This window comes from Aulonocara sp. 'chitande type north' Nkhata Bay, linkage group LG11 (genome assembly GCF_057382095.1).
Source record: "Aulonocara sp. 'chitande type north' Nkhata Bay isolate Kocher_YH1m ecotype deep benthic linkage group LG11, A_spYH_male_GT1.1, whole genome shotgun sequence".
Classification (NCBI taxonomy): Eukaryota; Metazoa; Chordata; class Actinopteri; order Cichliformes; family Cichlidae; genus Aulonocara; species Aulonocara sp. 'chitande type north' Nkhata Bay.
In genome coordinates this window covers 8,587,390-8,613,056 of record NC_141354.1, presented here as the reverse complement: position 1 = coordinate 8,613,056, position 25,667 = coordinate 8,587,390, and the positions used below count along the sequence as shown (strand labels likewise).

The window sequence follows — 25,667 nt, the reverse complement described above, 5'->3', positions numbered from 1 at the left end:
AACAAGAAAATGTTTAGATACAGTTCATCTGCTGTAGATAGTGTCTTAGGCCTGGCTCTTCTTTTTTTCTTATCCTCTATTTCTTCAGTTTCCTCAGATGTTTTAAGGACATACTGCACACCATGTGCCATGAATATGTACCAAGTTTCCAGCTACCAACACTCATCTTATTGGTGGTATTATTTTATTTCTGTCAAACTTTGTTATCTTTAGAATATTTCATAGATTGAACTAAAGAAATGCAAACAAATTATGTGTTTTTGCAATAAAAAAAACCAAGTGCCTAAATAGAATTTAAAATGGTCTTGTTAAGTTTTCTGTTACTGATTCATCATTTGAGTCAGTTGCCTTTTTCTTTTAATAATTAGGTGATTCATGGGTCAATCTTAAATGTCTCAACCCAAAATAAAAGGTCAGGTACTGCATAAGGACTGGACTAAAAATGATTTAAAAAGCAGAAAATGGACAAACTTTGCAGGTCTCTCAGAGAACCATTTCTCAAGATCATCTTAAATAACTACAAGAAAGTGCGGTTTCTAGGAAGCAAAATATAAAGAAATGAGGGGTGACTCAAGACTTTTGCACAGTACCGTAGCTTCTCACGGATTTAAAGCAAACCCAAAATGGAACATTAAGTTGGAATTTAGGATAGCAGATCGTTTTTTGGCGTATGTTTTGCCCGCGGTCGTGGTGCCAGGCCTACTCTGTCGAGTTCTTGTGGAAAACACAATCTCGTCCCATGCAGCCAAGGGAATGTCAGCTATTCAGGGTTACATGTTGTTTATCAGATAAGATACACACACAATCAGGCAGCGGAAACTGACACTGCCCAGACTGTATGATACGCTCACATACATACGCACACCTGTGTATACACATACGTATACATGCATATTCTCTTTCATATGTACAATTATACATCGTTTTCTTCTTGAACACATATACACAATCCACTTGAATTATACATAGGTGCCTTCTCCTCCTGAAAGCAAGTGCCAGATGTTCAACTTACACATTAAGAAAACTCCTTTTTTCCTCTTTCCGTCATTCTGACATTTTTGGATTTGGTTATCGATTTCATCTCGACGTTCCTCCAAAGTTGCACCACAAGTGAAGGGGAACATGACGTACATTCAACCATGCAAATGTATTCTACTGTACCATATATATACACCTCATATATCCCTTTCTGCATGCCGTCATGTGTATAAAATATCACAGGTGAAAAAAAAGCACGCCTGGTGTTTTAGCAATGCATTTCAGGGAATTCTCAGTGGAGATTCAGCGAGTTTCCGCTCCAGTGGCTCAGCGTTGGGGGTTGCGGGTGCACAACTCTGTCAGGTGCAATTATGAGAAGTTGATTCCAGGAAAACCTGTGTGACATTGATTATATGATGTAAGCTACAGTTACCTCATCCATTCCTCTGTAACAGTACAGCCCTGCACATGAATATATGGATGCATGCACACATTTTGTGAGCACAAGGTTTCTGACACACACAAACTTGCTGACAGTTCCAGGAGTTTGGTAATTGTCTCAGGAGTTTCATGCCTCCGGTAAACAAGTGGACTGTCTTATGTGACATATGCACACCGACAGTACTAATGCACCCAAAGCATACACACGCATTCCTCAGTTGTGTTCACGTTCAGTGCGCTGCCACTACTGATCCATCAGTAGCCAATATCTGCAGGTGCTTGGTTTCGCTGAGGGTACCAGACACCTTTATGTTAATTTTGGTACAGTGTGAGAGGAATGAATGGAGCCCTACCAGTCATCACATCAATGATACTCAATGTGAAAACACTCAAAAACTGATTGTTATTCAGTGTGAGAAACGGCTCCAGGACTTCAATGCTAATGGCCGTCTTGCAGCATGCTGTTGCTGGGTGTTTAGTTATGCTGTGGTCATGAAATGTTGTTATGGAGATGAGTTGTCAGCTTGCTGTGTTGGTGGTCTGTGGTCAAAGCGCTGTCATTTTTTCCAACTAGAGGAGAGATTAAAGATCGGTTGTGTCTGAAGTGAGTAAAATTCAAGGTTGAAATGCACATGCCATAAAAAAAAAATCACTTGCTCATTTGTTCTCTGAGATGGGGATTCCCCATGTCTTTTAAGGGTCAGTAAAGAATCAATGGTTAATGATTAGCAGACTACCGTAGCTTAATGCGCAGCTAGGGGATCCACAGAACAGAAATGTTACCTGTTATCTCACAGCAAATGATTAATTAGTTTAAGTCTGGGCGTGGCTGTATCTATTGGGACCGCTTAACCCAGCAATGTACATTTCATTCACCTATAGTTCATTCCATACTCTATTATAGTACATAACTAAATCAAGGATGTTTTATCCTAAATTCCAACTGTTCTGTTCCATAATAGCAGACTAAACTTTCCCAAAAGTATGAAAAACAGCTAGTGTGTGTAGGGATTTAGGAGCCAACTGTGTAATGCTTAACAAATACCAAGAGATTAAACTGTTAACCCTCAGTCATAATCTCTGGGTCTCGTCCACAGCATGTCTTTTGTCCCGTCTTCCTTCTCTCACCCCAACTGGTCCTGGCAGATGGCCCCGCCCCTCCCTGAGCCTGGTTCTGCCAGAAGTTTCTTCCTGTTGAAAGGGAGTTTTTCCCTTCCCACTGTCACCAAAGTGCTTGCTCATAGGGGGTCATATGACTGTTTTTTCTGTATGTATTATTGAAGGGTCTACCTTACAATATAAAGCACCTTGAGGCGACTGTTATTGTGATCTGGCACTGTATAAATAAACACCCATTCATCTGCAATGGAAAAAAGTATATATAACAAGGTCTCACTTGATTGTGTGCCCAAATTCAATAGCCACAATAAGAAATTAAGTTAGTATTTTTAACAGAAAATTGCTTAGTATAACTGTAATGCTATAAGGAAACCCAGAGGGTTTCGAAAAAGCCTTGTTGGTTATATAGGTCCTCATGATGTCATTGTGAAATGTGTTTCCTCACAGTTTTGTCAAAGCTCTGAACTACCTGCGATAGTTTTAATTTGTGAGTAGTACATGCAGGCTGGCTGTATGGGGGCAACAGGAAGCAAAGAATGATTAAAGAGTCCAGAAAGTTCCAGAAATCTCAATTTCTACAAGCGCTACGACACACACACACACACACATATATATATATATAATTACATATATTTACTATATTTTTTACTTACTTTGCTTTCAGGTACCATGCAGTCTAGAGTACTGGGATGAGCTCCAGCAAACCTTTGTTCCATATCGGGAGTTCAGCCTATCAGAGAGCTGTGCCTGCCAGCTGCAGTTGCCCAGCCTCAGCCTCACCAACCAGCAGAAGGAGCTGGTGGCCTCAGACCTGTGGAGGATAGTACTCAATCATAATGGAGATGGAGATGAACAGAGGTGAGGAAATTTTGCTTTAACTGTCCATATGAGAGCGTGTTTATGTCTACACACTGGTATGTGTGTGAACCTACAGACCGTGTGCCGTCCTGTTTGAGAAAAAACAGAAGGAGAGTGCACCCAGGCTGCTGAGCACAAAGAAGTAGAATGTATCCCTCGCCCCACATCTGGTGTGCAGGAGCAGGGAGCGGGCTTGGAAGGCGTTCAGATCGGCCTAATGAGATTTCCCAGCACACCAAGTGCCTGTCAGGGCCCATCCGGATTCCTTCCTGCTTACCTTGAGTGTATCTAATCGAGGGGAAGCTCACGGGAAGCGAGAGTAGTCAGGCCCCCTTTGGCTCATAAGTTCTTAGGCCTGGCCTGGCCTGGGCTGGGCAGGGTTGAGCTAGGATGGGATGAGTTGGACGAGGCTTGCAAGATACTATAGCACCCCAAAGAGCGTGCTTTTACTCCCTGCCACTGCTTCCTCTTTTCATTACTGTTACATCTTCCGACCTTCATCGATTTTTCTTTTTGTTCTTTTTTCTTTCCTTCCTTCTTTTAATCTTTTTTTCTTTTTCTCTCCCCTTATTTACTTCCATCTGGGATTTAGGGTACTTTTAGCGGAAGAGCGTTGCCGAGCCCACATTCTGTGTGGCTTAGAGAGCTCGAGCAAAACAGAGAGCAAGGAATAAGAAAACATGTAAGAAAAGCAACAGAAAAAATCTTCAGGACCAGATACTGTGTAAAGCAAAATATACATCTGTATTTCATTACAATCATATTCCGAACACTACATTTCCTTTATGTTTAAATTATTTGTCTTTTTTGATCAAAATTGATCCCCCTTTCCTTACTCCCTCGTTTCATCTGCCTTACTTTAGTTTCCACCAGAAAAATAACTTGGCTGCCCTGCCAACTGGAAGTAATGAAAATTGTCAACATATGATGCTTATCTTTTTAAGGAGTGCTCTGCTTGCACCAGCATTTTTCAGGTCTTGAGCGTTTCCTGCTGGAGTTTTTATGGTGGATCATGGTAGCAGCAAATTACAGAGCAAATGGTCATTCACTTCAATTACCTTCCATTCAACATCATCAACCATGACATGCAATTAATGTCCACGGAGGGCTTCTCCTGGAAACTGCATGTGTAATAATGTTCCTAACAGCGAGGAAGATCTTTCACATTTCACCTTATTTCATTTCTTTTTTTTGAATTCTCAGTAACTGTATGGCTGGTCTCAGTGTGCTTCCTGAGATGGATGTCACACAATTTGTACACAAACACAAAAGCATTCCACTCTTAATAAGAATCAGATTATTTTAATAAGTCCATTGATTTTCCTTTTTTTTTCTTTTTTTTTTGTGACCATTATTTCACAGCTGGGCCATTGCTTTTGTTATTTAAAAAAACAAAGTTTGATAGAAAATCATTTACTGTTTTCTTTAAAACTGTCAAGTACTGAATCCCAGTCATATATTAGGATATTTTTCTCGATATTATTTCCGTATGGAATCATTTTATATTCACAGGGCGCTGTCAGTTTAAAATTTTCCTCATTTATTGCAGTCTCTTTAATGATCGTTTGTAAATATTGTCGGCTTTCTCTATCAACATTTCCCTTCCAGTTCGGATAGTGAGTGTGGGTCCCAGTTACCCTGCGATCAGCTGGTCTCTCCGATTGCACTGGCAGCCTGTACCCGAGTGGACTCGTGTTTTGCACCCTGGTTCGTCCCGTCCCTGGGTGTGTGCCTGCAACTAGCACACCTGGAAGTTCACCTCTGTCATCACCTAGAACAGCTGGGTACAGGTAAGATTTGTAATATATCAAAACAAAATCTCTTCCAAGTCTGAAGTATATTGGGTTTAGTAAGAGGGATTACCTAGGTGTTCGAGAAGTTGACTTCCAAAAAACTCTACCTTTTCTTGTTCTGTGTTTGATCTCTCATGGTAGCAGTAAAGTACACTCAGATATCATCTGTTAGCAGCCCTCTGTTTGATTGACAGCTTAAGTGTCCTTTTGCTTAATGGAATTAATTGACCTCTTGTTTAAAACTCACATCTGTTCACATGTGGATTTGATTTACATTAATCCATTTTATGTTTAATCTTTGTTACTTGTTTCAGTATATTAAGTAAAAAAAATTATGTTTCTCATTCCTCCAGCTCCATCTCGACAGCTTCATCCCTTCCTGCCAGACCGGAAGTTACCTCAAGAGCAAGAGTTCATGGGGATAGGTGCTCGGCAGCCACGAGTCTTCTTGCGACAGTGGAGCTACGGACCACGTCATTGTCAGGAGTTCAGTTTTTCCTCTCAGCTAGATTGCAAGCTGTTGGAGTACCGAAACTTAACACACCTTCAGCTTCTACAGCCGTGTCTATTACAGGTTGAGCTCAGCTTTTTACATAGTTCTTCCGTCTTTACAAAAGTTTTTTTTTCCCCAAACATTGATATTCATTTGTATTTCAGGCCCAGGCTACAGCAACCTGTTGCCCCCAAAACACCTCTTTTGATGTGAATGTGTTTGTGGATCCAGTGGCACTTAATGTCAGCCAGTATGCCATCCACACTGTAGACACTGCCCTGCAAAGCTGGCAACAGGTAACTGCAACACTCCTCATATACTACACCAGATATTTCAGCTGCATAACAGACATATTCCAAAGAATAAAATAAGAATCAATTAAAAAGTCAGCTAAATTGTCGATTATAGATTATTGATATTGCTTTTGGTGATTAAAAATATTGTGTAATTCTGAGGGTTCTTAAAGCAGAAGTTATCATTCAGTGTCTCGTCTAATGTACTTAAATGGTAAATGGCCTGTATTTATATAGCGCTTTACTAGTCCCTAAGGACCCCAAAGCGCTTTACATATCCAGTCATCCACCCATTCACACACACATTCACACACTGGTGATGGCAAGCTACATTGTAGCCACAGCCACCCTGGGGCGCACTGACAGAGGCGAGGCTGCCGGACACTGGCGCCACCGGGCCCTCTGACCACCACCAGTAGGCAACGGGTGAAGTGTCTTGCCCAAGGACACAACGACCGAGACTGTCCAAGCCGGGGCTCGAACCGGCAACCTTCCGATTACAAGGTGAACTCCCAACTCTTGAGCCACGATCGCCCCTTAAAGCTAATGTTGAAAGCAAAAGAGGTTACATTTTCTTTTTATAGCCAAAATTTCACCACTGCAAGAGGAAGTGGCTGCGACCAAAGGATTAGTGTTACGTCCCCACTTAAAAGTCTAGGCGATGAGGGTGGGGGACAGTAACAGTTAGATCCAGGTGGAATGAAAAGAACGCCAGGCAGAGGTATTTAACATAAAATAGATCTTTATTGTAGGCAAACACCTCAATAATCATACAAATGGCAAGAACAAAAGGAGACAGCACTGCTGCTTTAATTAGAAATCAGGGAGGTCAACCCAAAGTGGTAATGACCACTTCAACAAAGAAAGCAACAATAAGGCTTCAACAGAAAGAGACAGCAACGCTGCTAGCAAACAATATCCAGGCAGGCCACACAAACTAATGAAGGCCGCCGTCACTCATGGGCAATCACTGCTCAGTTAAACACTACTCACAAAGAGCCACACACCAGACGGCTGGCCACACGCAGCAGGCTGTCCTACACCTAAGCCAGTAGCACACTCTGACCAGCACAGAGGAAATCCACCAGAAACCTCTCCCTTCTCCTCCACACTGCTCTTCTCCAGCTTATATCACCCCTGAGGGTAATTGGTTGTAACGAGAGCAGATGAGCAGCAGGTGTGACCTAAAGGAGAAGGCAGGGGCAGAGGGAGGGGCCAGAACGAAGGAGGAGGAGAGGGAGAAGACAACACCACGCCCACACACTCCCACAGCCTACCAGGATGTAACATTTAGTGATACGATGGCTTTGGTTAGAACATGTTGGAGGATGATTTTTTCACTTGTGTATTTAAGCAGTTTGGTGCATTCAGACATTTACATTAACAAGGGATTTCCCCTGATGTTTGATTCTAACATTAGCCAAGGGTTATTTGATTTAGAGCCAGGGACTAGTCAGTCTGTAGAGGAAATTCTAGAAAATGCATGTACATTTAGAAACTATGCCTTTGTCCCAGATGGAGTATCAGCTAAACAAACTAATAACGAAGTAGATTTCATGAGAATGGTTTTGGTTGGATGCCAGTGGTAATAAAATTTGCAGGATGGAACTGCCTTTCTGTTTGCTGTAAACTCTGACTAAGTGTGTCTGTTCTTGGGCTTCTAGTGCTTCTATGGTCCTCGTCATCTCTCAGTTCCCAGCTCTCAGCACTGCCTCTGGTAGCCAGGATATTTGTGTGTGAAGTGATGCCCATTAAAACATGGTAAAACTTGAGTGGTGACACCTGCCAAGACTTCATCTGGCCCTAGTCCTCCACCCACTTGTCTATTCCACACGCACACAAACCCACACACACACATGCTGGTTTCCCTGGCTTTGTATGTTCTATCATTGCTCTGCTCAGCTTCGCTGTGCTGACTCATATACTGGTCTCTGGAGACATGAGGCACTCTCATAGTTTTACATGCATGCAAAAACTCACTGCCAGGTGAAAGAAATAATAGTTCTTGTTTTCCTAGGAACAGCTGTGTTTTTTTTTACCTGCATAAAATAAAATTAGGCATGCTATATAGGAAACATAATATTAAATGATTGTTCTGTGTAGCAGCTTTAATACCTTTGTTTTCACTCAGGGGCATCACTGACTCATCGAAAGCGCTTAACCGACTGTGTTAGGTTATTGGTCATATTTGACCCATGGCTTCATGATCGCATCATTTAACACAAGCTAGTTAATGTTCCCTATTTCTGCTGAGTATTTTAGTCATAAATAAGACTTGAGAGCATTAGTCTTATTAGAATGAAAGGTCATATTGCAGCTTTACTGGAGTGTTACAGACATGTTGGTATCCGTGCTGGGCTTTACCCAACATGCCAAGCGTGATTACTTGGGTTATTAGTTGGTCTTATGATCTCAGGCGCACCTCATTTGATACTGACTGTGTGAATGCTATCTTGGCTCAGCGACTTAAACCCCCAAACCGAGCTTTACAATGCATACTCACATAAATGTTGGCTTTAAAGATTGACTTTGTCAAATACAAATACTGAACTCTGCATCTACACGTTCATTCTTAAATGATTAAGTTTGCTGTGCTGTCTTTATTGGTCTACACAGCAGCAGCCTTGTAACTTCTACAGAACCGTTTAACTACCTCTAGCCTTCACCACTTTGCTGAACACAAGGGAAAAACACTGTAATTATAAGGCAAATGTGCTGCATGTGGCTACAGTAGTTCTGGAGTAAGGGGGTAAACAGAGGTCAAGTTTGAAAGGCAGATTCTTGAAAAAAAAAAGTTCTTGTCCACTTCAGTAGATTTGAAAACTTCCTTGATAATGGAGCATTGTTTCCATTTTTGGGGTTTCCAGTGAAAGAAAGTCTTGTATTTGATGACAGAACCACTTATGGGTGCAATTAACCCTCTGACTGGTGAAATCCTGCACTGTAGGGAAAGATTCTTTAAGATAACATAAGATTTGATTTGATAGAAATTCTCTTTGCCCATATTGTCCATGTATGGAAAAACGTGAGCCAAGCTAAAGTGTAATCAGGAAGAGTCAGAAATATTAAGTGTCTGACCTTCTACAGCAGAAGGAGGTATCCTAATGTGTGTAATTGTTTCAGTGATTTTCATGTTTCCTTGTGTCAAGGCTGGCAGGCAGGCCTGTTGTGATGTGGCCTGCAGGGTTAGCATCGAAACATAGAGAAGATTCTTCAGCTACAATTGAAACCTCATAACCCAGACGTGGTCATAGGAGACCACCGCAACCAGAACAGCTGGAGTACTTCCAGATGCATAGCACTCGAGTGTAGTATATGTTTGTGATTTTCACTCATTTAGCAATAGTCGGTAATAATACACAGTTGTAGTCATGGTAAATGAAGTGCTCTTGTTTCCATAATAACATCACAAAGGATTTCTGGCAATCGCAAGTCCACAGGCCAAATAGCGTCTCATTAATATCAACATGAATGTATGTTATGGCTGTTGCAAAATACTGCATGTCCCCAAGTAAGCAGGCTTACTTTCGCCCCCCACCCCCAACCGAGCTGCTGTTGGCTCTAACATCCGTTGAGCCTTCACTGAGTTTTGTCTTAATATAAAAGAGATAAGAGACTGAGGTGTACTGGAGTCTTTTGGTTGCTTGGAACCAAAGATGAGGAAAACATGATTTTTTTTATTATCTTTCTTCATATTTCTGCCTCTTGTCTTTGCACTCAGTAGTCCCATGTGCCCCAAACCTCAGCACCCCACCACTCTAACCTCAGGCCCCATGGCCCTCTATTTTCAATTCTCAGCCCCCAGCTCCACCATGAGACTTTGCTCTCCCCTAACCCTCAGACCCTAACCCCAGGGAAGTGGCTTTGGTGGAAAGCCACACAAAAGCCCAGTAGTATTTACACACTCTGCTTTCTCACAGAACATTCACAGACTGTTACATGTGGAATTGAGACAACAACAGGAATTTTCCCCCTGTTCATTTTTTTGGGGGGGGTTCTTCCCATATTTGAACGATTCTCTTCTTGTCTTTGTAGCCGGAAAGAAAACGATTCAGAGATCATGTTACTGGTTCTTAGGCTCTGGTCATGTGTACAGAAATATATTGGTGATTTTAGAACTGATAAGTGTTTCATTATGTTCATTTTACAGGTTTCATTATCACCTCAAAGGTGTCTTGTTTCATGAGTGTTTCTTTTAAATGGGTGTCGTTATTTACAATCTGTTTTCCAGACATTTTATTGTTACCTTGTTATTTATATGTAAGCCATTGTGCAGTGCAGATCCGGGTTAGGCTCTGCGAAAGCTAGGTCATTGTATCTGGGTGGATTATGGAAACTGGATCCTTTGATACTGTCGACGATGTTTGAAAAAGCTGTCATCTTGTGCTTTTTAACAAGATATACGTGTTGACTGTTTAAATATCTTTGTCTTTATATTTGTCCGTTTAACTCGGAGACAGTCAGCGAGTGAATATGATTACCGGAGGAAGCTTTTCTGATGTCTGTATCGCGTTGCCTTGTGAATCAGAGGAGAAAGACGATACCTTCAAAGAGCGGGCTTAGCAATGGCATCTTAAGATGGCAGCAGGAAGTTTGTAAATCGCAGTGTCACATTGGAAAGGGAGCACAGATAGTGTTCCACTATAAAACTGGAAATGGATTTAAAGCCACTGCTGCAGCTGTCCCATCTATATTTTGCTCTCTCTACCTCTCTCACACACACATCTATCATCAAGTGTTCTTTTAATGGTGTAAACTTTCCCATCCGTTTTCAATAGCATCAACAACCCCAGGACCCTGAACGTGCTTGGCAGTGAAACTCTGAGATTTTACTGCCAGCCTCTTTTAACCATCAACCATCACTCTCCCCCCCCACCCACCCCCAAGCCATTTAAAAGTATACAGCAGGCTGAGGTCCCTCTTTGTTGGGGTACTTGAGGAGTTATTGAGAAGTTGTCTGAACTACATTCATGTGCGTCAAGAATCAAGGAGGAGTGTGCAGAAGAGATCCCATCAGAGCCCTAAGAGCCTTTGGAAAGAACTCAAGTAAAGCTTACCCTTGCACCCAAGCGTTCCCTATCCAGCTCAGAGCCATAGTTTGTGCTGTTTTGAATGTGCTTGAATTCCTGAATGCAGGAGAAACACCCCACTCTCTCTCTCTCTCTTGGTTAAACCATTGTTTTCAATAGCAGACAGTGAGCTCTCCCTTCTTGCATGCAAGGTGACGTATGAGTGGACAGCATCCCTGTATGACTCGCAAGAATTTCTGTGCGGTTCAGTGTTGTAGGTGGGCCAGACTCCATCATATTGTTTCCTCCAACACACACACAGTATAGGGATGATACTTACTAACAGGAATGCCTACACAGCAGCCCACTTAGTTTCCAGGAGGTGCAAACTGGCAGCATTTAGCTGTTCAAAAAAAGGATTTTTAAAAATTTAAGGGATTGATAAAGTGACGGGCCTCCTGGAGAGGTCAGAGGTCAGATTGGTCCAGCTGGAATACCTGTCAGGCTATGATGAACCACTCCCCATTTAAAATGTTGTTGTCTCCTCTGATAATATCACTAATTTCCTTCTTCATTGTTAAGTCTATAAATGCATGCATTGTTGACACATGTATATGTGTTTTGACACCCACAACAAATGCAAACTTCCAAAATAAATGCATTTTTTTAAATGTCCTTCCTCTTCCTTCTCCTTTCTTCTTTGTCTTCCCACCTCATCCGCTCATCTCTCTCTTTTTTTCTGCCAGAATGGAAACGCAGAGGCTGAGGAGCTGCTCTACAGCCACTATGTTATTTGTAATGATACGCATGAGACACTGCGCTTTGGTCAGGTGGACACTGATGAGAACGTGCTCCTGGCCAGCCTCCATAGCCACCAGTACAGCTGGAGATCCCACAAATCCCCTCAGGTAACATGCGCACACGCACACCCGAGCAAGCATACATAGCCCATACTTAATGAAATGTCTGATGACCGACAGACTTGTTTTGGTTGATTTTGAATAGAGCCATGCACACATGCATGCTCCTGCACACAAATCTTTTGGACATCAGCGGTCGTCATAAAAGACAGGAACACATGATTAAGATATTTACTTTGGAACGCAGAGCGTTAACATTGTGCAGAATTATGGAAACAGTGAGCACACACACTCTGAACCTTATATAAATGGACACCTGAATACACACATACTGCATACATACGTACAGTACATATGTGTAAAAAGAATGGCTCACACACAATTTCTGTGCAAAAGTTGTAAGAGGTGTGTATACACACACACACCAGACACATCATTGTGCAGCGGGTATCTGTGTGTTTCTGTCAGTGTTCTCAGACAGTGCCCTGACAGCATTGTTAAAGAAGATTGATTATATTTAACCCTTTGTGGTTTTGAGGTTGAGTGGAGGGTGGGCTGGCGATCTGTGGCATATGTGTGTGTTTGGTGCACACATGTTTCAGGACCCCCATGCGTTCCACAGCGAGTGTGAGAAAGTCAAGCTTGAGAAAAGACATGGCCATAATTGCTCGCAGTAAGTCAGTAAGTCAAGTTGTATTAATCATCGACCATGGTTAATCTGTGCTCTTACCTCACTCTTGCTTACAGACGCACGCACACACACGCAGTGCGTGAGTGGCAATCTGGCATATCAGCACAGTGAACACCACATTTAATTCCTGCAGTGAGTCAAAATGACCTCGGTATTTTCAAGGATATTTTGGATGAAAAATTGTCCGAATGGGCCAAATGTCATCATAGATGAAGAATGCAATTCCAAGATAGTTCTGTCATGTGTTATTCCATCATGTGTTTGTGGTATATGAAATATGTGTTCTCAAGATGAACATGATTTGTGAAACTAGATAAATAAGAAATAGTGCAGCTTTGCCAAAAACACTCAGCTAACTTTGAGCTTGACGATTAAAAGCTTGCCAATGTGTCCGCCTCAGCAAATTGTAGCAAACACTCCTAATTACATTTTGGGGTTATAATAATAGTGACACTGATAAGGAAAAGGGTTGTATTTCTTTAATGGTTACTTGGAAGTGGGTTTTATTTCACTATTACAAATCAGTTTCCAGGCTGAGATGTAAGTGGTTTTGCTGTTTTGCTTAAGTCCCACGATGCCGTGGAGCATCTAAAACGACTCTGACCATCACAAACCATCATCTTCTAGTTTTCCTCTATCTGTCAGTCTGCTCGTGACTTCAACTCAAGATCTTCTGTCCTCTTGTCTGCGTATCCCATTTAACTGTGTCCAGTTTTACTGTTATAGGGTTAGTATACATATACAATGTGGAAATTGTTTAGCTATAACATCCTACCACCAAATCCTCTCTCATTCATCCCCTAACCCTCCCCCACGCTGACAAATACTCTAACCCTGCTCAGCATTGAGGCACGGCGTATCACTTTGATTTAACTTTAAATAACCACGCTATACATCAGTTCCACTCCACTTTTTCATGCGCTGTCATCACCATGTTCTGTTGCTGTAACTTTTCAAATTATATCCATTAGCACTTTGCAGCTTGGGAGCCACGGTACAATTACCTCACTCATACTGGTTATACTTTAATGCTATGCATAGTTCTGTGTCTCTTCTTTCCATGCTCTGGAAGGACCCACCAAACACAACCCAAAATCCATTCCAGGCCTCACACCCTGAGCCATAGGTTAGCAATCATTCCCTTGTTGCTGGCTCAGTCCTGGTCTCTCTTTATTCCTATATGAGATCAGTATACCTGCACAGTCTCTGGCTCCTACACTGTTTGTAGGTCTCACTTAGACATTGTGCCGTTCTCATCCCAAATGCACAACTAGTACTTGTCCCTTTCCTTTTCTCCTGAAGTTAGTCATCTGTTCTGATGTTCACATCCATACTGGCTAAGCTCGTTGGTCCTGGTGCTGACTCCCTGTCTGTCCTGTGTCTGGCTAGAAGGCAACTTTGTCCTTTTAGTTTCCATCTCATCCCAGTAGGTGTTGTCGATATGGTTGATTCTGGAAGGGAACTACTCATGAAGGCTTGGCACTTTTCAGTTTTGTGGCTGTTCCACTTCCTTTCTATTTGGTCCATACAGTTGCTTTTGTGTTCCACTCAGTTTGCTGACATTATCCATGGTCACATCTTTCTGTCTAATTTGACTCTGTCCAGTCTCCTAACAATATCATTGCGCCCTTACTTAGTTTTACAATCCAGTGTATCAACCCTCAAACTACTATCCCAGTTTTTATGTATCTGTACATGCAGTATTGTCTTTCCTGGGAGGCCAGGGGAATGTCGGTGAGCAAGGCCATTGACCTGTCCTCATGGTTTTGGTATGATGTGTGTGTCCCAGTTGAATTGTCCCCCAGGCAGTCACACACTCATAAGCCACAGCTTCTAATATGCTTTTGTAAAGTAATCTATGCCTGTTCCTCTCTCGAGCTCCCCTGAGAACACACGAGACATGACGTCTTCTTGAATAGAGGAGGATGGGTAGAGAAAAAGATTGTGGAAGTGATCACCTGGGAAATATGAAAAATTCAAAAAGAGAGTAGCACAGAGTTGTCAGAGGGGATATTGCACAGCACTACTTGAGAAAAACAAGAGGACATGGAAAAATGGAAGCAGGGGCAAAAGATGAGCCATGCTCTCAACACTCCTCTACAATGGCAGCACCGCCAGAAACATGTCTGCTCACTATCTGTTCTGTTCCTCCCACCTTTCCCATTTCTCTTTCGCTTTTCTGTCTGTTGATGATGCACAAGCAACCCTATTTATCATGAGTGCATTGCTGCACCTGAAGTCTTCCCTTCCTGTCTCCAGTTCATACATATAGAAAGAGTCAGAGATGGAATAAGGCCATTTATATGATTAGACAGGCTGTTGTTTCAGCTTGAACTCAGACAGCGAGGCATATTTAAAGTGCCGCAATCTCCTTTATATTGTTCCTGTACGAACGAGAGGTGTTTAATGTGTGTAATCTTGAGCCATCTAACCAATGTACACTTCATACGGTGTTGTCATACCTTCGAGTATCTCGCTTTTCTCCGAAGAACACTAAAGTAGTGTGTTTTCGTAGTGAAACATGAACCTAAGCTCAGGTCAGACTCCCTCTCACTGCTCCTCTGTTTCTCTCCCTTCCACTTTCTCTACCACCCCATCTCTCCTGTCATTCATAACCATGAGACTTATTAAAAGGGTCGATTGAGGCAGTCACGTCCTTAGAGCCCGCTCTCGCCAAACACTTGAGCAAATTCATACCCATGTGTGGACACTCAGACTCACACATACATACACACTGTAATAAAATGTTTCCTAAGGCCTGGAGTCTGTCAGGCTTCTCAGTATAGTCTCTCCCTTTCAAGCTTAGCATGCCTTCACACCCCAGCATTTCCCGGCCAATGCGAAAATGTTTATAAACACATAATTTCCCTAATTTTTATATGCAGTGTACCATTATGTTCTGCGTGTCATGTAATAGAGAGAGAAACGGATAAAGGAACACATACGGTTAAATTAATACATCTGTTAAAAACCTTCAGGATGGTCATGCATACAACTACACGATCTTTCTCTAATTACGTACAGTTTATATTTCGCACAAACACACTCACCATCCCCACCCTGCTGTTTTTCAAGGCTCTGGCGTGTGGTGTGGATGGTTGAAATATCTGGCTGCTCGTTACAGGATACAGCCTGGCTGATGGAAATCCCTGTGGTTAGTGTGGTTAGCAGGGAGAGGGGCGTAAAAAGCCCCCTGGATTTGAGAAGGACTTTTTAAGTGCCTACAAGGAATATTCCCTATTTGAATAAATTGTGATTTACTCCATGAGCAGGCTTCTACAGTAGAGTGTCTCTGAGTGCATGTCTTTGCGTGTTAGTGTGTCTGTGTATGTCTGTGATGTATGGTGTTGCTCCATGTGTTAGTGTTTGTGTGGAAGTGTCAGTGTTGTGTTGGCCGTGCGTGCGTGCGGTTCCCAGGGGTAATGTGCGGAAGATAGCAGCCCAGGACTATTAGTTTGCGGCGAGATTGGCCGTGTTTTTGGAAGCAGGCATGACAGGGTGGTATTTTGGGTGAGAGTGTGTGTGAAAGAGAGGCAGAGGAGATTGAGAGAGCAGTGTTACATCAGTGGAAGCTGTGTGTGAACATGTATATATGAATAGTTGTCTGTGTGTGAACCCTGTTGCTCATGTGTCGCAGTTTTGTACAAGTGTTTTAAGTTTTCAGAAGGGTTCATTGTTTGCTGCTCGTCATTCAAAAGAAACAAATCTCGTCCTTAAAATGTGTCTGGTGTTTTGCTGGAATCTATCAAGACTCAATGATTAAGAAACACTGCCCTCAAGTGAAGTGGTTTAGTCATGCTGTTCATCCAACATTGCCACTTTAACTGCAGTTGACCCTGAGGGGTTATCTCAGCTCCGCTCAGGTTCACCCACTTGCAGACTGAGCGTGAGGAAGCTAAAAGAAAAGGGAGTGCTCTCCGTCTTAATCCCTGAAGACAACCCTGACTCTTTGTCTATCCTTAGATCTGTGTTTGGTAATCTTTTCACACTGACTTTTGCTTGTAGCCATTACCTTAAAATATAAATAGGAGAAGAAAATAAAAAGTTGGAGATGAACACTGAATTATGAGAAAAGGTTTATCCATTTAGTAACACTGAGTTACACAAGAAGAGATGTTGCAGCACATTGCTAAACATTCCTCTGTCTAAAACAATAATACTTTTTTAGTCCACCTTTATTTGTGATGGTAGATTTGAAATTCCTCCCCAGGGTGCTTTAAACATTTGTGTGTTTGAAACCAGTGTCATGCTGTAACATTTCTTCTTCAGGCTGGAAGTTATCCTTTTAACTTGTATGCTTGGATATACAGATACTGTTTCTTACATGTATTCATGTGCGTCCATGTCAGCTCACTAACACTATCAGGTTTCATGATGATCAGCTTGTGCATACTCTGTGGTAGTCCTGGCCAGGTCCACACTGAACATGACACTATGCGAGCCAAACTCACGCACTTTCCCAGTTTGTATGTTTATTTATTGCAAGGGTTTTTTTGTCTCGCTATTGCTGTAACGTCTTGTAATTTCTCTGTATGGATGGCATCCATACTCGTGAATATAATGATGCATATATACACTTTGCTCATTTCATCAGCAATTCACTGTTGCGTCCTTTAAGGCAGCTTAACACAGTTCTTTGGGGATTTACTTGTATCTAGATGCCACAAGGAATTACATCTACACTAATCACTACACCTAAAGGTCAAAGGTGATTAGTAATCTCATGTTCCCTGAATGGTTAAAAAATTTCCTTCCAGACCACAAATCTTACACTTTACCTCCAAGTTTCCTTTGCCTTTTCATCCCACCAGCAGTTTCTTCTACAGTTGGACCTCCAGTGTACAAGTCTAATAATTCTCAAAGGTATATCAGTTTACTGTGCGTATTAGTGCTCTATGCCTCAGCATCCAGTAGGCCCATATACATATCTCCTCTAACCCATTTCCCTTCTTGCTCCTTTTTAAACTCTCAGGCAGGACAAGAAGCCTTTTTTATGTTGAGAAAGTTTTGCTTTTGTTAGTGTTTGTTTTAAGGAAATGTCACTGGAGGGATGAAACATTTATCCCCAGCACTGTTTGTTGGGAGCACACTTGATTAGTGATTAAAGTGGTATGTCTCAAGAAGTTGAACCTCAGCCTCAGCCCCTGTTACATTGCACAGACAAAGAAAAATGTTTCTGCAATCAGTGGTTGCCAGTAATTTTTTGAAATCACTTACTTTGAATATATTCTGGGGAATCATTATCAGCTTTCTGCAACCCACCTTTTGGTCTCCGTTCAACTTGAAAAAAAGTACTACATTCATCAGCTCTACACCACGGCTGCCAAAGTCAAGATTTTCATGAGAAATACAGTGAAGACGGACTTCTCCTTCACCACATGTTTTCTTTTTGTCTTTGTATATGTCATTCCTGTTCTTCCTTCCAAATTCAAGCAAGGATTTAGGGGAGTCTGTTTTTGCATTCTTACTGACACTCTTGGAGTTTTTTATTATGATTCCACTCATGTAGACTAATGTCTCTCATGACACTCTTTGTGTATAGACTGTATATTTGTATAATTCTACTGCCTGTGTAGTCTGTCCCAAAGGAAGCTTTTCCTCTGATATTAAGACATTACCATGTTGATGAGCACTGTGCTGCTGGAATCTCTGTTGTAAATCTTTTTTAACATTCCAATGTGTTAGCAGTTTACAAATTATATCAATTATATCATCCTCTACATCAAATCCTGGGCCTTGAAATGACAACAAAGGCTCTTAAGCAATGGCGTGCAACCCTTTTCTGTGCAGCAGAACCGTTACTGACTGATCATCACATGAAAAACGCGTTGGTATGTTTCGATTACCTTGGGCCACATGTTGATGACAGAGTTTTTTCACTTGGGATCCCAGTTTTAACAAATATACCAGCCGCCATTGTGCTGTGATTTCAGGTACAGAATAGGGTTCCTCACCACAGCTGATGTTTTTATAAGGTGTGGAAAGGATACAAGACAGTGGAGTTAAACACTGATAAAGAATATAAACCATTAAAAATGTTGACAGTGTATCAAAAGCCTTTTGATCTTTGATCTACACTAAAATGCTGTTTAAAGCATTACAGAAGCGTTAAATCCTTCTCTTAAACAAAAAGGTAATTAGTATTACACTCAAAACACCAAATGAAACCTCCTCACTCAAGTCCCAGTTCGTTTTTCTTTTTCACTAGAGAAATGGAACATTTTGGATGCAGTAATTGTGCAAAATGGCACTAAAACTAAGTTTTGTTATTTTGATCAGCTCCTTGGTTGAATGCACTTGTACGACTAACAGTATTGGTTTTATGTGGCCTCTATGGTAGGACGTCATCCAATTAATATGCTCTTCAATCCTGAGGACATCACTCCAGACAGGTTAGCTGTCCTAAAAGAGTTGACCTCAGTTAGCCCCTCTTTCTGTGCTTAATGCTCCTGAACCAGCCTTCTTCTTGATTCTCTACTAAAGCAGACCATAGGGGAGGTGCAGGTGAAGACTGTGATTATTAAGGTCCCTCTGGTGCTGCTCTGGGTTCAGCACCATGGACAGCACCTGGTGCTTTATGGCTAGTCCCACAGGAGCACCACTGGGTTGCGTGGCTGTTTTATCCAAGTGGCCTCACACACATCACTCAAGACCCTGAGACTCGGAAAGGCCTCTTTTCACCCAGAGAACCGTCGCTCACTGGATGTTTTCTCTTTTTGGATCCTTCTCTGTAAACCCAAGAATTGGTTGTGTGGGAAAATCGCAGTAGACCAGCAGGTTGGCCTCACCATGTTTACATGACTAAATGCTTTGAGTTGCTGTCACATGATTGGCTGATAAGATGTTTATCATAATGGGCAGTTTTAAGTAATAAGGTGGCCAGTGAGTGTATATAGACACTGAGGTTTATGTCCTGCTGATGGGTTTTTAAACGTTGACTTACATATCCCAGTGCTGTGCGGTTTTTATCCTCCTCTCAGACAGAGCTCCTTTTGTCAGTTCTCTTCATTTGGTTCAAGCACTTGCCGTGTCTGCATCTCCTGGAGACTTGAGGCCCTGCATGTCTAAGATGCCTTAGTAAAAAACCAAGGGAAAACTATTGAAGTATGTTAGTCAAGCATAAATCTCTTAATGTCCCTTCTGTCAACCACGGACCCACACAGTGTCTTTTCTCTGAAGCTTCTTCGAGCTCTCAAACCGCTTCTTAGACTTGCAAATCTGAGCTTTGATGTTGTGCTGCTTTGCTTCTTTTGTCAGAAAGAGGGAGCCAAGGAGGAGAGAAGCATTACAGACAGCTGTGTAGCCACCATAATTCCCTCATGTTACATGGGTTAGCCCTCACTGCCCTGGCATGGATGCTGTTGTGTCTTTCGCTGTCGTAATTGTCTTTTAAAACATATTCTTTTTTTAAAGGGCAAAGTAATACGTATTCTTTTGTTTTGTTGTCTGGATAGAAACCTGTTTCTCATTTGTTAGGTGGCCAGCTAGCTCCCTGGTCCCAAAGTAATTTCCCCAGACAAGATGGGCCTCTGTTCCACATCCCTCTTTTTTCATCTCTGTCTGTATTATATTAAATAAGATAGGCACTACAGAGACTTGTCAAGCTATTTTTAAACTTTTGTCACATGACATTGAATTCACATGATTTTAATCAGCCATCTAAGACATGCCGCAGCTTCCTCAGGCCTTTTATAGAACCTTGTGTGCAAAGCTACTGGTGTTGATACCTCTGCTCCACATGTCTCAAATCTCCTATTATAGTCTGAGAGAGATGAAATAAAGGAATGGCATTAATGGGGAGACAACCATTGACCACTGCAGCTTTGTCAGCATGTCTGTGTAGCATCGAAGAATGCCAATTGCATCTCCGCTGCAGACATAGACTTAATTTGTATTGTGTGCACCCAAGCACATTCCTGTTGAGGACAATAGACAGATAGGGGTTATAGTGGCAAGAGTGAGTCATTCTGTCTAGAGTAGCGCATGGGTCATAGGGTATATGGTGTTTTTGTGTGCACATTCATGTGAATGTCTCTCTAAAAATCTCTCTCAGAGAGAGTGATTTTATGTATGTTTTACTGTTTGTGTTTGCCATTGATTCCTATGTTGGTCCTGACACCCACATTATCAAAGCAGACACTTGAGTGTTTGCCATATGAAGTACGCAATGAGTCTGTGTTTACCAGGGAGTTAACAGTCAGTCCTTTGGCTGTGACTGACAGATCTGTTACTGTCTTTTACAGGAAAGTTTGTTGGTAATGATTTTCTCCTGGGAAAAGATTAAGCGATGAACTGGGCAGTAGACATGACATCGTTCCCATTAGGGAGGCTGATGGTTTGATTGACTCATTGAGTATAATTTACAGTTTAGCAAGTTGGGGGTGGTAATTCTCAGAAGTTAACACCACTAAATGTGTTGGTCATATGTTTGGCTTCTGCATCTAGTTTCCATGGTAATCTAAAATGTGGATGATGTGATTTCAAAACGTTTACATGGTGTTGATCTTGTATTAAGACCATACTTGGTCTCAGTGATATTATGTGTGGTTTTTAATTTCATCCTTCTGTCCACTCTCTCTGTTACTTGCAGATTAGTCATAATTTCACCAAACTCTTTGTTTTGAAAACATATGTCAAAGCACCGTTATTAAGTTTAGTGGGTGCACAGTGCCTGTGAAGACCTGTTGTTTTAAAGTTTTTGAAGCCTTTTTTATGCAGGCCATCTGTGGCATTAAAACAGAAAAGGAACTTGCACTGACTTAGCATTAGGGAATTTACTTCAACGCAAGATATTTGCTAATGTTACCATACTCATCTGGTTCACTATAAAACCAAATTCAGCTTGAATTCATTAATTAATTCAAATGTCTAAAAAATTTACTGATATTTTACATATCATCCCCCAGTAAATGAATAGAACAGATGAACTGAGGTCATTTTAAAAATAAGGATTGGATTTAATACTGTGGTTTGTGACTGCCTGAAGTCTGTCAACCATGGATATGGTGGGATGTTTCCACCCTTGAGATGCTTGGATAGGCCTTCAGTTAGGCAACCTTCAGTTCCTGCCTGTTTGTTGGTCTCTTTGTCTTTAGCTCTTCAGTACGTAAAATCTTGCTCTACTGGACTGAGATTGAGTGACTGACTTGGCCATTGAAAAATACTCAATTTCCCTGCCTTTAGAAACTTTTGAGTCTTTTTTGCAGTTTTGGGTCATTATCCATTTGCACTGTGAAGAGCTGTCTGATCAGTTTTGCAGCATTTGGATGAATCTGAGCACAGAATATGGCCCTGTACACTTAACAGTTGATCCTGACACTTTTATCAGACGTCTAGTAGCGTTATACCTCTGGAAGTCATACAAGCCCATATCAGTCTCTGTGTCTCCAGGTGTCTCTAGATTGTAGACTTTGACAATGACGGTGATTTTAAATGTTTTTAAATTTCAACGGACAAGCACTCCTGCCTTGCTTGCCCTGGTAGAACATCACTGGACCTCACTGTATATTTACTTTGGTTGAATCCTGTGTAGATTTAACCCGAAAGTCCGGTTCAGTGTAGAGGCACTGGCACTTCTCATTGTGGATTTTTTGGATGGAATGTATTGCTTTATCTTCGTTTTTGTTTTGTTTTGTTTTCTTGAATGTGGTAAAGTAAGTAAACAGTGGTGAGGTGATCATTTATAAACCATATAAAACTTCAGCTTTAATATATGGGGAAACAGTGACATCCCACACAGCAAGTAGCCAGTCTGTCACTGAAGTTTCCAAAAAAGGCAGAAAAGAAAACACCGAACAGAAGATGGTCAGATTGTCATGTCCCAAAAATGCTTCACCAAGCCTGACCGTTTCAGTCTTCCCAAAAATCGTAAGGCATCACCAAATAGTGTGGTCATTTTGGAAAAATCCAGAACACCCATATTTGACCAGTACAACTCAGTTACAAAAACATTTAAGCGGCATGATCGAAGATGTCAGAGTAAAAAACAGAGTTAATGTAGTTCAAGCAAGAGTGACTGAACCTATTTTAATATCTGTCAGATGAGTCATCACCATGGAGCCGAGCTGAATAATCGGTTGCTAAGTTATATTAGCATATTTGGACAAACATGTCACTCATCATTTTGATATAACTGGGATGTACTGTCAGACCTGAAGACACATGACTAACTTACAGTAATTTCCAAACAGTCAACACAGGTAATTGTTTGATTATTTTAATGACTAGAAAATATGTTTACTTAAAGTGTTTTATTTATCTATCAGGTCAAATAAAATTTGAGGAATTTGGATAATTGCTTGTATTTTGATTATGTTGTGACTTGAAGCCAGAGTTATTATTGGAAACTAAAAAAAAAAAACAAGACATTACCTTGGTTAAAATCTACGCACCATAAGTGACACATGGCAGAATATTTAGAGTACATCAAAGTGCTGTCAGAAAATAGCAATAGTTTGTTAACATCCACAAACTTTCAATTATTCCCATGAAGATCACTCTTTTAGCATAGTTGGAGCCTTCCAATGTGCTGGAGTGAAGCAGTGTCCATCATCAGCCATAATCACACTCTCCCCCTGAGGATTAAAGGGAAATGAAGTGAGGGTGAGATTTCAATTTCACATTTCTTTCACACTCAATTCCCATCTTGGGGAATTATCACAATATAATAAATGGGTCTTCAGTTGTTTTTGGACAAAAAAAAAATCTTCTGCTTCGGGCCAGCTGCTGAAAGTGAGTGTTGGAGTTTCTTGTTAAAATATTTATTTCTAGATGAGATTCATATTTAACTGCAGGCTACAGCACAACCTCTGGTTTTTGTGTGATATTTTGTAGAGTTGACATAGATATAAGAGACAGTTACATGTCGGGGGGGGGGGTTAACAATGACCCTTTAACTTTTACTCAGTTGTCAGTTTATTTCACCTTGGCATACCGGCCTTGTCTTGTCAGTTTGCATCACTGGGCTTTTCTCTCATTTCGAGCCCTGGGGTGTATGTCATCATTTTGTTTCGTGAGGTCAGAGATCTTCAAAGTATAAAGCAGTTGTTATGGTTTGTCAACATGCCTAGGGTTGCCACAACTCATATGAAAAAAAAGTATAAAAGATGAGCTCTTTCTCTATTTAGGGTCATCTCCACGTGTTACAGTCGTCTTTTGCTTTTATTTTGCACCTTGCTCCCTACAGTATGTGTACCAATAAAATTCTATATAAAACGATACATAAAGTAAATCAAATTATTAAGCTAAGTTGACTAATTAAAGAACAGTGTGATTAATAAAAAAAATTTTTTGCCTTAAATAAAATCTTTTTTTCCCCATAAATGCTGAGTCTCTATTCAGTTGAACACTGTTGGTGTAAGGCGAGGCTTAATCCGTGTGTATAAATCGGTCACATGTGGCTGGCTGGGTTTTCTGTGTCACAACAGTTGAATACGTCACAGAGAGGCAAAACAACTTCTTATTTTTCATTCTTGTTGTCCTTACACATCCAGTTCATATGTGTCACTGCTGGGGGTTTTTTTCTTCTACTGCTTGAGTCAGAGACATGATGAATTAAAACAAAAGCAGCAGTAACTGTTTGAAGTCTGAGGAGAAATGTTATTATGACTTCTTCTTTAAAGGTCAAGTTGAGCCACAGGCATGATAGAGTGCACAGAGACCGGGGGAGGAAGGGACAGAGAAGGTAAAGCAGAGAGAAGTGTTGAAATTGCAAATCCATCCTCACACATGGTGCTGACGCACGGCAGAGGTCTCCAGTGGCTTCACCATCACAAGATTTGCAAGGTTTGGGCCGTTATTGTTACCAGTCTACTCTAATGAAAGTATTATAATATAAATACTGAGTTCTAATCTGTAGGACCTGAGGTGAGCTTTGAAGTGAAAAGGTATCAGTATTAAGTCATGGGAGTAGAATGCCAAACACATTACAGTTCATTTCTCAATTTTCCTCTGATCACAATATTCTTAGCTGGGCTTGATTATGAAATTGTGTGTAATGTAGTAAAGGCTTGGTTCGGTAATATAGTTCTCCACCTTAAGGCTTAAACTTAACCTCTGCCACCTGGCTGTTAAGACCCCTCTGAGTACGTGCACCAAGTAGGAGATCTCAGAAATGTAACTCATTTCCACGCAGCTGACAGCGAGGATGACAGATCTTGTAGAGAGTGAATTCAGGGTTTGATTAAGAATGTTATTGTAAAGAAATCTGTCTTCAAACACTAAGAAAAGACTGCAGTGCTGAGAAGCACATAAGGTCTTGACCAAGGTCCCCCCGTGCCCTTTGACCTCAGGAGTAATTTGTTTTTCTTTAAACACATTGAGTAAATGTTCAGCATGTTGAAGCAACTACCCAAAGTGTAAATGTTCGAATTTTCAGTGTTTCAGTCTGGTCGCTACTCCTCTGGGGGATCACTGACCCCGAATCTCACTCTGCTGCTTGCCCCCGCCCCATCTGTCTTGATAGTCCCATGACATGCTTTGTCTTTCTCATGTTTTCTCCCCTTCCTTTTCAACTGTTGCTAGTTTGATGTTGTGCTGGCAGCAGGGTTGACACAGAGTTTCGGTGCTGTAGAAAGTCAGCCCCCTTGCCTCGGGAAGGGGAGAAGGCTTTAGATCTCCTTCTGTATTTATGATTCTGCTCCTGTATTATGACCAAAATCTCATGAGAAGAATCATACTGTTTGACAAAGGAGTTTCCTTATCATGCAGCTTTGAGCAACTTCAGATAAGAAGTGGACAGATGGTCTGTGAATAACCTCACTGCAGCACAGGTGTGATGGGCATTTGGCCAGACCACTTGGTTTTTGTACTGAATGTTTGTGGATTTAGGTGGAGGCAGCACCCAGTAAATGCTGCATCACTGCATCATGCATTAATTAAAACCCAGTCAGCTAATTGCAGTGTGTATTTTGTGTATCGGAGAAAGCAAAATAGCACTGTTCGGGCTGCCTCTTTACATATTTTTAGCCCTGCTACCATGTCGAGGCGCACAGTTTAAGGAATTATGGGGAAAATGGTTGGGGGGAAATTGTCACCACTCTAAAGTTGTTTGACTGTCAAAAGAAAGGAAAGCATCTGTTTATTACTGTTATCCTGAGCCTGTGTGTTTATACCAACCACACACATGGATGTG

At 41.4% G+C, this 25,667-nt stretch overlaps 1 protein-coding gene across 3 annotated transcripts in view; it reads left to right on the top strand.

The window, feature by feature from the left end:
* Positions 1–25,667, top strand: part of vps13b (vacuolar protein sorting 13 homolog B) — a 301,321-nt gene that overhangs the window by 245,244 nt on the left and 30,410 nt on the right. For all 3 annotated transcript variants that reach the window (XM_086310380.1, XM_086310381.1, XM_086310379.1), the window contains 5 exons: positions 3,203–3,396; positions 5,005–5,186; positions 5,543–5,763; positions 5,847–5,978; positions 11,731–11,892. In XM_086310380.1, coding sequence (XP_086166506.1) covers positions 3,203–3,396; positions 5,005–5,186; positions 5,543–5,763; positions 5,847–5,978; positions 11,731–11,892 — 891 coding nt within the window. The remainder of the gene's footprint in view (positions 1–3,202; positions 3,397–5,004; positions 5,187–5,542; positions 5,764–5,846; positions 5,979–11,730; positions 11,893–25,667) is intronic.